The sequence below is a fragment of the Balaenoptera borealis genome (genome assembly GCF_965194805.1).
Source record: "Balaenoptera borealis genome assembly, chromosome: 13".
Classification (NCBI taxonomy): domain Eukaryota; kingdom Metazoa; phylum Chordata; class Mammalia; order Artiodactyla; family Balaenopteridae; genus Balaenoptera; species Balaenoptera borealis.
In genome coordinates, this window is record NC_138870.1 from 28,293,783 (window position 1) to 28,308,692 (window position 14,910).

General features: G+C 39.7%; 1 protein-coding gene across 3 annotated transcripts in view; it reads right to left on the reverse strand.

Moving 5' to 3' along the window:
- Positions 1-14,910, reverse strand: part of PKP2 (plakophilin 2) — a 95,569-nt gene that overhangs the window by 70,837 nt on the left and 9,822 nt on the right. For all 3 annotated transcript variants that reach the window (XM_082352145.1, XM_082352144.1, XM_082352146.1), the window contains exons 2-4: positions 11,057-11,169; positions 10,033-10,706; positions 2,731-2,866 (exon numbers count right to left, since the gene is read on the reverse strand). In XM_082352145.1, the coding sequence (XP_082208271.1) occupies positions 2,731-2,866; positions 10,033-10,706; positions 11,057-11,169 (923 nt within the window). The remainder of the gene's footprint in view (positions 1-2,730; positions 2,867-10,032; positions 10,707-11,056; positions 11,170-14,910) is intronic.

The following is a 14,910-nucleotide window of genomic DNA, read 5'->3' on the forward strand; positions in this document are numbered from 1 at the left end:
AGCCAAAATAACTTGAAAAAGAACAAAGTCAGAGGACTAACATTACCTAATTTCAAGACTTAATATAAAACTATGGTAATCAAGACAGTACGGTATTTGTATAAAGATAGACAGAGATCAATGGAATAGAATACATAGTCCAGAAATAAACTCACATATATGTATATGATCAATTCCTTTTCAACAAAAGTGCAAAAAAAAACTCACTACCAAAAGGCTAGTCTTTTTAACAAATCCTGCCTAAACAATTGCATATACATATATTTTAAGAAAAGCAATTTTGGTCCACATCTTGCAATATATGCAAAAATTAACCCCCAAAGGACTACTGATCAACTATAAAATATTACACTTAAAAAACTTCTAGAAGAAAATATAGAAGAGTATTTTTGTGACCTTGGAGTAAAGAAAGATTTCTTGGATACACCATGAAAAGTATGACCCATAAGGAAAAAATTGATAAATTAGACTCCATCAAAATTAAAAACTGTTAAGAGAATGAAAAAACAAAACACAATTGAGAGAAAATATTTCCAAATCATATATATGAAAAAAGATTTATATCCAGAATCTATAAAGAAATATCAGAATTCAATAAGAAAACAAGAGACCCAAATAAAAAAATGGGCAAAAGATCTGGAAACACATTTCACCAAAGAAGGTATACAGATAATAAATAAGCAAATGGGGCTTCCCTGGAGGTGCAGTGGTTGAGAATCTGCCTGCCAATGTAGGGGACACGGGTTCGAGCCCTGGTCTGGGAAGATCCCACATGCCGCAGAGCAACTAGGCCCGTGAGCCACAACTACTGAGCCTGTGCGTCTGGAGCCTGTGCTCCGCAACAAGAGAGGCCGCGACAGTGAGAGGCCCACGCACTGCGATGAAGAGTAGCCCCCACTTGCCGCAACTAGAGAAAGCCCTCGCACAGAAACAAAGACCCAACACAGCCAAAAATAAATAAATAAATAAATAAAATTAAAAATAAATAAGCAAATGAAAAGATGTTCAACATCATTAGTCATTAGGAAAATGCAAATTAAAACTACAATGAAATACTACTACAAACCTATAGGCTCTAATAAATACTGACCATGTCAAGTGTTAGGATATCGAGGAACTGGAACTCTCATACATTGCTGGTGGGAATGTAAAATGGTACAGCTACTTTGTAAAACAGTTTGGCAACTCCTTAAAAAGTCATACAACTTCCATATCATCCAGGCATTCCACTCCAAGGAATTTACCCCAGAGAAATTAAAACATTTGTTTGTATACATATGTTCATAGCAGCTTTATTTGTAATAGCCAAAACTCAAATGTCCATCAACAGGTAAATGGATAAACACATTATGGTGTATCCATACAACAAAATACTACTCAGCCATACACACACACACATCTTTTGATACATACAACACAGATGGATCTTAAAAGATTTAAGCTGAGTAAAAGAATCCAGACAAAAAATGCATATTTACTATATGATTCCATTTATATACAAATCTAGAAAATTCAACTTATCTATAGTAACAGAAAGCAGATCACTGGTTGCCTGGGGACTGGAAGTGGGTTGTGTAGGGGTGGGATGTATTGATTACCAAGGGGCACAAGGAAACTTTGGAGGTAATGGATATGCTCATTACATTGATTGTGATGATGGTTTCACAGTATCAAAACATATGTCAAAACTTTGTCATTTTGAACCTTAATAAGTCTGTTAAAAAACTGAACAAACAAAATTGGTGCACTTATACAAGAGAAATCTATGTAGCAGTTTTAAAGAATGAAGTAGGGCTAATAAATACTGAAGATTTCCAAGATATAGTGTTAGATAAAAACATAAAGTACTGAGTACTGTAAATAACCTGTTACCATTTGTGATTTTATTTTAAACAAAAAAGGATATTCAACCAACCCATCCAATAATTGTTTCTACATGCATAAACTATCTCTGGAAAGATACCCCAAAATTGATGAGAGAGACAAAGAGAGAAGGAGGGAGGGAGGAGGAGTGAGAATGGGAGGTTGATAGAGAAAGAGGGAAATGGGGGGTAGACTGGGGTTTGGAGTAGGAGAGAAACTTACTTTTCACTGCATACCTTTTTGAACTACGATTTTTTTCCCCCCACAAATGTACCACTTTTTAAAACGAACATTGATTCCATTTTGGAGGATCTGTCCTATAGCAACACTGGTGGAAATGCCAAAAGATACATGTACAAAGCTATCCATTGAACCATTGTTGTAATATGTTAAAGAAATTGTTTAAGGAAAACAAAAATTGGAACACATTGCTTACATTTAATATTTTTTTTAAACGTAGAAAATAATAGCCTAAAATGTACACTCATTTTCTCTCTCTCACCCCCTTTCTCTCTCAGAAAATTCTGAAACTACACAGACTGATACAAACAATTATCTCTGGGGATGGTTCTAAAGGGTCAGACAAAGAAGGGAGAGGTATGTATAGTGATTTACATTCTAAGTTCTGGATTGCAGGAAAATTTTTTTTGGCAATCAGTGTATATTTCCTTTTAAATTAAAAGGTCTCAATAAAGATTTATTTTTATTTATTTATTTAATTAATTTAAAAAATTGAGCTATGATTGACATAACTCAATGAAGATTTTCAAAAATTAAAATAAATTAAAATTGGTTTCAGTTTGCAGTATCACTGTAATAGATGTGAAAGTGTGCTAGTTTTCATCAGACTTAATATGATATGCTCACCCTTTTCCGCGCTTCAGATTTCTGGAAGCACTCATGCTGTATGAAAGTAGCTGCAGCAGAAATCCTGGACGGCGGCGTGTGGTCTGCCTCAAGCATACTCACTGCTCGCTCCAGAGTCATCTCCGTGTCTGCATTCCTAGACAAACAGTCACAGATTCAGCAAAATTCCAAACCTGCCCTCTCCTGTCAACTTGATCCTCCAGCGATGACTTGGCTACTATCAGGAAGCACCTAGAACATCTGAGCCTTGGCTCCTCTTCAGCCAAAGGAATAATCAGCCTCTGAGGCCAGAAGGTATAGGAAGCTAGCTGCAGAAACACTCCAGCTCTGGTCAGACTAGCCTCTGAAGATACCAATGAATTAAGAAGAAACTTAACTCTGTTTAAGAAAAGTATGTATCTTACATGAAATTTAAAAGAAATTTGGTCACAGAAATTAAAAATTATTCCTACCCTGGTAATGTCACACCTGTAAGTTAAACACCTTCCCTCAAAAATCATTAGATTTTTCTCACAGCTGCTCAAAATCTGTTATTTCACCTGAAAATAAGCTTTAAAAGAAGCATTCTAAAAGTGCTCTTATTTGATGAATATAGTAGTATGTAAACAGTACAAGCCAGGAAAACTGAGTTTGTTTGGTTAAAATAAGTCATGCTAGTGTGACAGAATCCATCAGGAAAGGTAATGATTACATGCAACAATAAAAAGCCCTTTTAAAAGACAATTTTATAAACATTCTGTTACCATTTGCTTTGCCATTGTAATGACATTCAGTTTACGTCTATTTAGTAGCATAATTTGTCCTCTACTAATTGCAGGTGTGTACAGTGTTATGAAATCCAACTCAGTTTGATACAGACAGGATAATTTACAGAGAACAAATAAAATTGCTATGTGTAAAACAATACCTCCCAAATGCCTCACAGAAGTGGCATTTTTTTCCTCCCCTTTTACTTCTGCCTAGAAGGTGACTAGGTTAGACAGCCTATTACCAAGGTGGATTTGCACTTCCTTTTTTTCTTTTGCACATTTGCACATTTGCACTTCCTTACGTATCGCCTCAGAGAAACCACACTCAGGATGGCAACACGTTAGGACTGTGGCTAAAGACATACTTTAAAGGTAACCTAGGACTCTTTTTGGCTTCAAAGAAGGCTACACCTGATTCATTTCAGGTAATGGAGACTCCTAAGACATTATGGGAGGGAATTTTCCAGTATCTGCTAGCAAGAACAGTGAGGAAATTCTCTCTTATAGCTGGCTAACCCACCAATACATGCACCTGTGTACAGAGGTGAACATGTGTATGTTGAGAATGGCTGTGTGTGAGTGGGTGTGGCACAGGTGAGGGGATAAGAGTAATGGGCCTCATGACTAAAAACTAATTCCCACTGCTTCTGAAACACATGTTCAAACACAGAAGTGTTACCTCATGAGTATAAGGGTATTAAAAATGAAGCACTTCTGGCATCTATACTGAGAATTATATAATGATCTCATATTTTAAACTGTTGGGACTTAGCAATCAAGTTAATTGGTAAAAATGTAGGCTATTTTCACTAAAACTAGAATTTGAATCACTTTTATTTAATATAAACACCCTTTTAAAAGGAGATGGAACCTCCATCCTGTTTTCCAATAGTTAGCTAGTGGGAAGCAGCAGCATAGCACAGGGAGATCAGCTAGGTGCTTTGCGATGAACTAGAGGGGTGGGATAAGGAGGACGGGTGGGAGGCTCAAGAGGGAGGGGATATGGGGACATGTATATGCATATTCACTGATTCACTCTGGTGTACAACAAGAACTAACACAGTACTGTGAAGCAATTATACTCCAATAAAGATCTATTTTAAAAAAAAAAGAGATGGAAATATTTCATATGCATGGACTCCAATTCCTTTATAGGAAAATCAAAAGTGAAATTAGTTTTAAGTCTTTTACCATCCACCACTACAGGTGTTTAAACTAATGAAAGATCATTCATAACCTAAGAATAACCTGCTGTTTAACACTTCTTTTTTTAAAGATTCAGCCATTAGTGTACTTCATAAGCCATAAATGACTCAGGAAAGTCTGAATTCCCAAGTCTCTAACACCAACAAATAATTCCATTCCTGAACATGATTCACAAAGAAGTTCTGCATTCACTACCAGCCAACCTAATGCTACTTCAAGTTATCATTAAAAACAATTCCCAAACATAACGAAGACCTCCTCAACAAGAAGGTCTGCCACAGCTGTCAGGGCATCAATTTCCTGTTTTGTTATTGTCTGTAAAGTCCAACTCTATAACATGGCATATGTTCTGACCTCAGTCTGACTCCATCTCCTGCCATCCTCCACCCCATCTCCTCTCCCTCCCCTGATGGACTAACCCATCCTCCAATCACACCAGACTTTTAATCCTTCTCTAAACACTGCATGCCTCTTCACAAGCCACTCTCTCTGACTTTTCTAGAAAGCCCACCCTTCTACCTAATTCTTAATTCTTCAAGACTCAATTAAAATATCATCATTTCTGTGAAATCTTTCCTGCATCCCTACCCCCAGCTAGAGCTATTGTTTTCCTCCTCTATTCTCCCACAGCACTCCTCCCCTGTTTCCCAACAAAATCGGAGTCTGCTAGTGCAACACACAGCAAAATCAATCTAATGACACAGGGTTGTGGTGAAGGAAAGTACAGCATTTACTTCAGGGCACCCAAGCAAGGAGAATGGGCAGCTCATGCTCAAAAGACCGGATGGTTGTCAGGGAAGGGTTTTTAAAGGCAAAATTAGGAGTGAGGGTTGCAGGGTGCCTGATCAGCTTGTGGACATTCTTCTGATGGTGGTGAGGTAACAGGATGATGTTCCAGGAATCTCAACAATCAACCTCTGGTTCCAATCAGTATGGGGTCTAGGTGTTGGTGGTCAGCATACAGTCACTATCCACAATGAGTGGCAGTCCTAGTTTCTGCAGAACAACTCAGAGATATGTGTTAGATTGTTATCTATATCCCTTCAGGATGAACCAGGAGTCCTGTGACTCCATTGTTCTAATCATTAACTACTTGAGCCTGCTCTTTGGAACTCAGAGAGGGCCTAGGAGATAAAAGCCTTTCTTCAAACAAGAAACGTGGGATATGGAGGGAATTTTGCACCCAGGCAAGGCACTGCAGGGTCCTGCTTGGTTTCACCTCAATCTCTCTTCCTCCCTACTTCCTTCCCTGCTTCCCTTTCCTCCTTCTTTCTTCCCTTTCTGCTCACCCACAAAACATTTCTTGAAGCTTGTAGAAATGTGGCTTGGGAGATGGGGTTGGGGAGGGAAGCATCAGGATGAGCATTTGTTCCTTGGCCCCATTATCCACTGAGCATATTCTCCAGAAGTGAGTGTTTTCAACAACTTTAGTTAATATGTTAATATGATATCAATATATATTTTACAAAAATGTAAAGAGGAAGCAGTGTAAAATATCACTGGTCAGAATATGAGATATTATACGAAAAAATTAAAAACGGTCCTTTTTTTTTAGGTGTGCAATCCCTCAGCAACCTCATTCCTGCCAATAACAATATAGCCCTGCCCTAGGTTGGTTCCCAGATATTAGAATAGCTCTGAAGGCCAAGCAAACACCAGATGATGAATGAAGAGCTCCCTCATGTTGTCAGATGCTTAGGAAATGCAAATTGCCCTACCTCACAAAGATTTTAGGTGTGATGAAAGCACTGCTTTGGAAAGATGACTTTGGAATGGATATGTGTCTCTAGACACAGTTTTGAGGGCACTACAAGAGTCTTAGCTGAAGCAATAAAGTTGTGAACTGGGCTGTTAAAAATGGAAATGGAAAGAAAGATATAATTAAAAGAGACCTGAGGAATCAAAGAACTAAAGAGGTTGCTAATTAAGAGGATGTGAAGGGAAGTTATAATGACATCTTTTCTGCTCTGTGCTGCTATGTGTCACAAAGTTGACTGGTGATCCTACCAGAGATAAAGTCTCTCACCTTTCTCTCCCTCTACTAATACATCACTCTTTTGTTCTCTGAATTCCTATAGACACTAGTACAATCTAGCACTTGATGTGTCTTATTTTCTTTTTTACGGATCCTCTATGGTGCTTACTGCAGTGCTGGGTACACTGGAGCAACCTAATATTCATTTGCTGAACCACCAGTCTTCCATAGGTACAGAAATCATATTTTCAGTAAAACTGATCTACAGTGTTTTACTTGGTGATTTCTTAAACCTTTTTCATTAGTCTGATTCAGAACAGCTGTTCACTATCTCTCTTTACTCCAATGTTTTGATTTTCAGCTGCATTAGAAACTGACCAGCCATTCTTCTTTTAGAAACAAAGATCCATTGTTTAATACCTTATGTCATTATGTAGGTTTATAGTTTTATCTAACTACTCTATAGGAGTGTTCCACAAATGTGAAAGAACACTTCTTTACCTGTGGGACTTTCACTAGACATAAAAAAGCAGTTTCCAAATATAGGGACTGGATAGAGTTTGAAATGTGAGATACTGCAAGACAAAGGAGAGCAGAGTGTGTGTTCTCAAGGGCAGAGCTCTCAGGGGGCAGCCCGGGGAACTGAAATGAGCCATGGGGCACACCAAAGGAGGAAGGGAATTAGATATGGATGCCACCTTGATCATTATAGGAAATATCCCTGACGCCCTTTCCTTTCCATACATAGCAAAATTTTCAAGAAGTGTTCATTTCTATGATTTCTGGTCTCTAGGATGGTAACTTTGGGAATCATCAAGAATAGATTTCTTTCCCTTTATTTTAAATTTCTTGATCCCAAGTATTCCTTCTAGTCTTTGAAATATGATCAATTATTGTAATAAAATCCACCCTATTAAAACAATAACTCGAATTTAGACGGGGAACAGATAAGAAAACCAATAACCACAATATACTATTCTGGTAGAGACACCCACACAGTACAGCTATCTGGGGCTCATAAACTAGATTGTGAGGGGAGTGGTCAGGGAAAGGGTGGTAACAGATAAATCCAGAATCATGAGTAGCCGGCCAAAGCTACTGGGAGGAGATAGATAGATAGACAGACAGACAAAGAAAAGAAGGAAGGAAGGAAGGAGGAAAGAAAGGAAGGAAAGAAGAAGGGAAGGCAGAAAGAGGAAAGAAAGAAAATATGTGAATAAATATTTTCCATTAAGGGAAGTAAAAGAGGTTCGAGGTGGTTTGACTGTTTGGGGATGTGTTTGGGGAAGGTGATGATGATGGGTGGAGGACAGTAGAAAGAGATGAGACTAGAGTGATAAGCATAGCTGAAAACATGGGCCTCGTGTGCCATGGTAAAAAGCACAAAAATATGGTGGAATTATGGGAAGGTTATAAATTGGAGAGAGGAATCATCAGATTTGGGAAGATCATTCTAATGGTCCTAGAGAATGGTTGAGTGAGCAAGACCAGAGGCAGGGAGACCTATGCAATAGAGACAGAAAGAAGGGTAAAAATTTAAGACCCATTAAGGAGAATAAAATGTGGCTTGGTGATATGTGACTATGGAGGGAAAAGCTAAGAGTGACTCCCAGGTTTGTAAAGATAGGACTTTAGTATGAGAAGATAGGAGTAGAGGGTAGGGAAGAGCAGATAAATTTAGTTTTGAACATACTGAGTCCATGACTTTGTTAGAAATACATACAGATCTAGAGTTCAGGATGGAGGACAGAGCTGAAAATAAAACACTGGGAATCACAGGATACAAGTGCAGTACACAGGGCCTCTTTAGAAGAGCACCAAGACCAGAAGAGAAGGGTTGATGAAGATGACTTCCTTAGGCATGTAGAAAAGTCTTCTCAGAGAAGACTAAGACATGGCTAGAGAAAACCAGGAGAAGCTGGTGCCCTGACAACCCAGGGAAGGGAGAATTTCACAGATAGTGGTGTCAAATGCTGTCCATAGACTGAGTAATATAAGGACTGCTTCAGATGTAGCATTAAGGCAGTCATTGGTAGATCTCTGGGGAGCCTATTTCAGTGAAATGGTGGGGACTAAAGCCATACTGCAGTGGGTTGATGACAGGCTGGGAAGTGACAAGGTGGTGGAAGCAGTGTGGGGACACAGAGATGCAGGAAGAGAAGAATGCCAGTTGCTGGAGAACGTGGCACAATAGTTTTGTTATTGTTAGAATCATTTTGTTAAAACTATGCTTGGCACAAATCCTAGAATACAGTAGGCATTTAATACATCTTGAATTATCCATTTAAAAGACTTGATCAGCTTTTTCCTCCATAAATAATTACCTCATGTATTTTTCTTCTTTATAAGTGTGTCCATATTGACAAAGATCTGCTTTCTACAAGAAATGTTAGAAGTCTGATGCTCAATTTTGCTTTATAAAAAATATTTCTTGCTTCAAGATTAGATCAGCCCTAACATCTTTTCTCACTGGTGCCTACCTAATCAATGAGTATACTGCACAATTTCACTTAAAGGGATGATTAAAGGTAACAAATTCCATTAGAAATTTTAAAAAGTCATGTATTTAATGTTTTACCATAATGATACCACATCATTATTTTGGGAGTTACTGATGTAATCATCCATCCATTTCTTAACCTTTCTCTTAGTGAGTTCCTCAGTTTATGAAATTTGTGCTCCAGCATCAAACTTGAATAAAGGTTAAAGTTCCAAAAACTAGATTAGTCAAGGTATAAAGTAAATAGGAGAGGCAAAGGAATGAATTTGAAACTTCAATTATTTTAATTATTCAGTATTGCAAAACAAAACCCCTCCAATCACTGATACCAGAATCAAAAAGTAAAATTATTAGGTATAAAAGGAAGGAAAGAGACATCTAGAAATTAGCTGCCTTTGCTTAGCTCCATCTTTTTGTGGTAGTGTTATCAAAACAGCATTTGAGGTTCACTCTTAGCACCAGGAATAAACACTTTTGCCTTTTTCCTTCCTTTATTTCAAGGAATGATTGAGAATAACTGATGCATGCAATTATCCATTTCTTGGTCTACTCTCGAGTTAGCTCTCATTCAAAGTAGATTTTCATATAGCCAAGGGGCAGCCATCCCTTTAGCCAGCATCTAATTTGGAACAGATGGATTAAAAGTCACATTTCCCCCGCAGAGCTGCCATACAAGCAGGTAGCTTGGCCCCTGCCCCTGAGGCAAACAGGCTAATCTGTCAATTAGGCAGCTGCCTGAGAAGTCATTGTTTTAATCACTTATCTCTGGAAGCCTTTCTCTGCAGCCCCAGGAGCGCCAGCTCACACGGTAAGAGCTGTGGGAACAGAATGTGCTGGCACCGACTGTGCTGCAGATTGAGAAGGGGACTCACCCAGCCTGGGCGTCGGTGAAAGTGCTTCTCTCCGCGAGCACGTTCCCACTTCCTCCTGCTGCCACTTGGCCCACGGTCATGTGGGTCCTCCTCCCGCCGGACTCGGCCTCCCTCAGTGTGCGGGTGCTATGGAAGGAGCTCTGATGCCAGGACGACCGCGCCGCCCGGCCCTGCGTGCCCCGCTGCACGGACGCCGGCCTGGCCTGCCCCGCGGCAGGCCCCGCAGTCACGTAGTTCTCCTTCTCCAGGAGGTTGCCCAGGCTGTGGCTGGTCCCAGGCCTGGGGTACGTGAGCACCACCGGGTGGACCCGGGCGCCGTCAAAGACGGCGTCGTTCACAGACCGGTACTGGTAGCGCCTGTACGTGTCGTAGTGGCGCTGTCTGCCCACCGCCCCGGAGTGGCTGAAACCCACAATTTCTGAGCGGGCGTAGCGAGGCGGCACGAGAAGCGTGGACCTCCTGCTCTCCTGCTGCCGCGAGGTGTGCCCGGCCTGGCTTCTCTGGCTGGACTGGTGCTCGCTGTGTGCGTACTGGGCCCGCTCAGGGCTGCTGTCCGGGGAAATCTCAAGTCTCCTCAGAGGCTGCCTCAAGAACCTTTCTTCCACTGACTTCTGAGAGCTGTACTGCGAAGTTCCTCTCCCCCAGCGACCTTCATAAGGGGCAGCTGTGCCTGTCTGCACAAGAGAGAAATAAAGTTTAAATGAGGCATGAATCAATTTTCATCTTTCTTGAAGATTAACTATTCTAGGACTATTACACAAGGTGTTGGTTTCTCTGACTCACACGGAGAAGTCAGCTCCTTTCTGGGTAAAATCTGTTTTTAAACAAGACTTGGTTGTCTAGTTATTTGCACCAGGATTTAATACTGTTTAAAGTTTCCAGTTTTCCATGGTGTCCACTTCTCATAATTCATTTAGGAAATGGTAATACTTGAGAACGGTAAACATTAAAAAATAACCTACAGAAGTTTAAAAATGTTTTCTTGGTAACCTGGTAACTAGGGTTATACTCTTTGGTATCCTACCTTTAGCATGTCATAGGTTTTAGTAACAGGGGAACGTCCCCCAGCAAAATCATTTTCAACCAAGTGTAGATTGTAGACATATTCAGGAACACTGCTAGTTCGGTGAAGATTTCCTGTAATCAAGCATATATTAAAATAATATAAGTGGGCCAATCAGTAAAGATTATATAACAATAATATATTTTAAATTTAAGTAGTTAAGGTCGGGACTTCCCTGGTGGTACAGTGGTTAAGAATCCACCTGCCAATGCAGGGGACACGGGTTTGAGCCCTGGTCCGGGAAGATCCCACATGCCGCGGAGCACATAAGCCTGTGTGCCACAACTACTGAGCCTGTGCTCTAGAGCCCGCGAGCCACAACTACTGAGCCCACGTGCCACAACTACTGAAGCCCTCGCGTCTAGAGCCCATGCTCTGCAACAAAAGAAGCCACTGCAATGAGAAGCCCACGCACCACAACAAAGAGTAGACCCACTTGCCGCAACTAGAGAAAGCCCATGCGCAGCAACGAAGACCCAACACAGCCAAAAAAATAAATATATTTATTAAAAAAAAATTAAGGTCAATGACAAGTACTAGATTTACATTAGTGTTTTTTAAGTGCTAGGTTAACAGGACCCTTGGATATGGCAAATGATTGCAGGTTATGACAACATTCTCCACAAGCTTTTCAAAATAAAAGTTGAATTAAAATTAAAAATATTTATTTAAAAATATTTTTTTGAGAAAAGGGAAGAAAGGAGAGAGGAGATTTTCACAAAAATCTAAAAATGTTAATTACAGTTAACAGTTCGGTAAGTCAGAGGAATACCCAAGGCAGGAACTCTGAAGCTTCCTGAGAGGATGTAGGTGAAGGCAATAAATATAATGGGTCGGTGTACTCAAAGAAAACATGGATCAGCTTGAAAAATGCCAACCCTGGGCCTGAGGCATTTGGCAACATGAGAGTTAGGCAGAAGAGGGAATCAACTTTTACACCACAAACGAATTGCCGGCTAGTTCTTAGTTTGGGGTATAACAAGTCAGCCCTTTCCTGCAGACACTGCACAGGAGGCAGCCCTTCCTGCTCAGCTCTGTGGGGCCTGCAGGGACTCTCAACTGAGGCAAGTCTTAAAATGCTCCTCTTTGAGCTTAAAAAGCTCCCAGCTTTTTGTTTGTTCTTTTGTGATCTCCCGCCACCCTACAAAAAAAAAAAAAAAAAAAAAGCCTAATCAAAATAATAAAAGATCTCTAAAACCTAGGTAATTTCTAGTTCCCTAACTTTAACCAAAATTACTGTGTCATGTAGCATTCTTTTAGAAATCAGAGGAAAAAATAAAATAATTAACTCTTGCAGGCTTGAGAGACTTGTGAAAGATGTTGGAAATAAAACAACACAGGTAGACCCTTTCCAGTACAATTGGAACATAGCAACATACTTTTCCAATAAATTGTTATAGAGTCTAACTGACAATAGATTCACAAGTTATTTTGAGGGAGAGGGGGAATGGAGAGTGTTGTTGCCAGAGAGCTAAAAAGTATGAATCCATCCCAAATTATGTTTGTATATGTGTCTTATTTCCTGGAACCAAATAATCTGGCTGGTAAACAAGTTTCAGGCCTCAAGGGGTCTTGGGGGAGGCAGCTGCAGGCTTGTAACTGTCACCCTAAAGACCACAAGAGTTGAGCTAAGCCAGTCATCTCCTGTTTCCAGGGGCCTGATTTCTTCTCAAGGGTTAGCAAAAGGTCAGGCAGCCCCTTAATTTTTAACTTCAATGACAGAGGATGCCTGGAACCTGGACATTGAATAAGGGAAAGGAATCTTCTGTCCCACCCCAGAGCAAAAGCTGTGAGAGGCTTAAGTACTAGCTCTCAATGCCTGCCTGAGGCTCCTGCTGAGGCTGCCCAGGCTGTCTGTAGTCCCCAACTCGGGCCCCACTGTTCCTTCTCTCACACCCACCCCCACCCCAGGCTATCAGGAAGGCAGGGCTGCAAGGGTCTTGCTGGTGTGGGAAGGGAGGCTAAATGTTTAGTTTACATTCTTTAACTCACATTGTTGCTGGGGCTGGTAGCTTTTTAAAGCAACTCCTTACATTTCAATACTACTTTTCTTTAGGGAGCTCAAATTATTTTATTTTTCAATACTTTGTGATGCAGAGTTAGCTATTAGCATGTCCCTTAAAAAAGAGGGAAACAAATTACTTGCTTCAAATTGTGAAGAGATTTAATATCGGGTTTGAACTCTGGGCTCATCCTTTCCACTGATCTCTACTATTTGACTGCACTGTGGCTCTTCTGAAATTGCCATTTATCAAAACCCTGGAGAGATTATTATTATCATAGTTTTTTTTTGTGAGAACCAAAAACAGTCATTCTCTTTCCTCTAGAACCTTTACCTGGGCAACTCCAAATACTCTGTAAAAGTTCTTTATTTGCTGACATAAATCCTTATAAGGAAGCTTCTCCTTCAGTTTTCAGATGAAAGAATTGAGACTGATTTACTGGTTCCCAAAATAACTACAAGGTAGTTGGTAACAGGGAATAAAATAAGATTAGATCTTTAAACCACCGACTCTCCTCCTGTTCAAGAAAAGTTGTCACTCCTGATAGTCAACCTGCAGGACGTCTCAACAGATGGTTTCTCTGGAATGCCAATCTTAAACAGCAAATAATGCAGATTAATTTGCCTAGGCAGTCGTGAGTTTGAGATCAGTATAGTGGATTAATGAATTAGCAGCTGTGTTCTAAGATTTTAAAGAAATTTTGAACGGTAGAATTAAAAAATAAATATTAATCAGAATGGAAACTAATCTCTTTAAGGCAAGTCATTATTTTCTGTTCAATCAGAGAATAAAACACATAATAATATGACAGTTAAACATATAAAATAACTCAGCCATGCCCTTCTCCAAAAACAGAAATAAGAAAGCAACAAAAACATATTATACATACAGGCACATACTGCTTTAAATAAATCCAACATAAAAATCCACATTTTCTAACATGGAAAATTAGAGCATGACTATATTTCAAAGGGCTTCTGTACATCACAGAAGTATGTAGGTATCTTCCCTAAGCTGAAGAAATCTGTGGACTTGGTCTGGAGCCTCCAACTCTACTCCTTTCTGTGTGTCTGGACAAATCACCTAGATTTATTTCCCATAATTCCAACTACTAACAGAGTTGCTGAGAGAGAGGTTTACCTGAGAAAGCATACATTCAAATACTTTTAAAATTGTAAAGCAACATGCAAAAATGAGATACGGTTTTAAAACTAGAATTTGGGTCACAAAATTTGTTTTTCACACATTTTCATGAATTAATCTGTTGTAGAAAGAGGGATAAACTAGTTTGCATGCTTTAATTTACACTGTGTTGTATCTAAGAGTTTTTATTCGGGTACTGAATTTGGGTTTTTTTGGTTATTTTTGATTGACCCAGCCACTGAGGATGATCATGATGGCATTTTGTGGTTTTAACTGGTCATTCATTTCACTTACACACTGCATAATGTGCTTTTGCTGTTTCCTAAAGAAGGCAATGATTTCTAGGGACTATTTCAAATTATTAATAATACTGACTCAGGCAACATTATCCAAACCTTTTCTTCTAAGAACACTGTGGACATCTATGGAGCCCACTTTAAAGGAAATGAAGGACGCAGTTACAGAACTCCATCCTCCTCAAATAACAAGCAATTCAGGTCAAAGCAATTGTGGGGGCAGGGTGGGAGGGTGAGAACGAGGGGGGTTGGTTTTGATGGAAGGATTCCAAATTGCTCAGAAGACTGCAGAGGTGCAGACCTCACAGGAAATGTAATTTTCTCTCTTTCCAATTCTGAATGTTAATCTGAATGATGTGATCCCTAAGCAGCT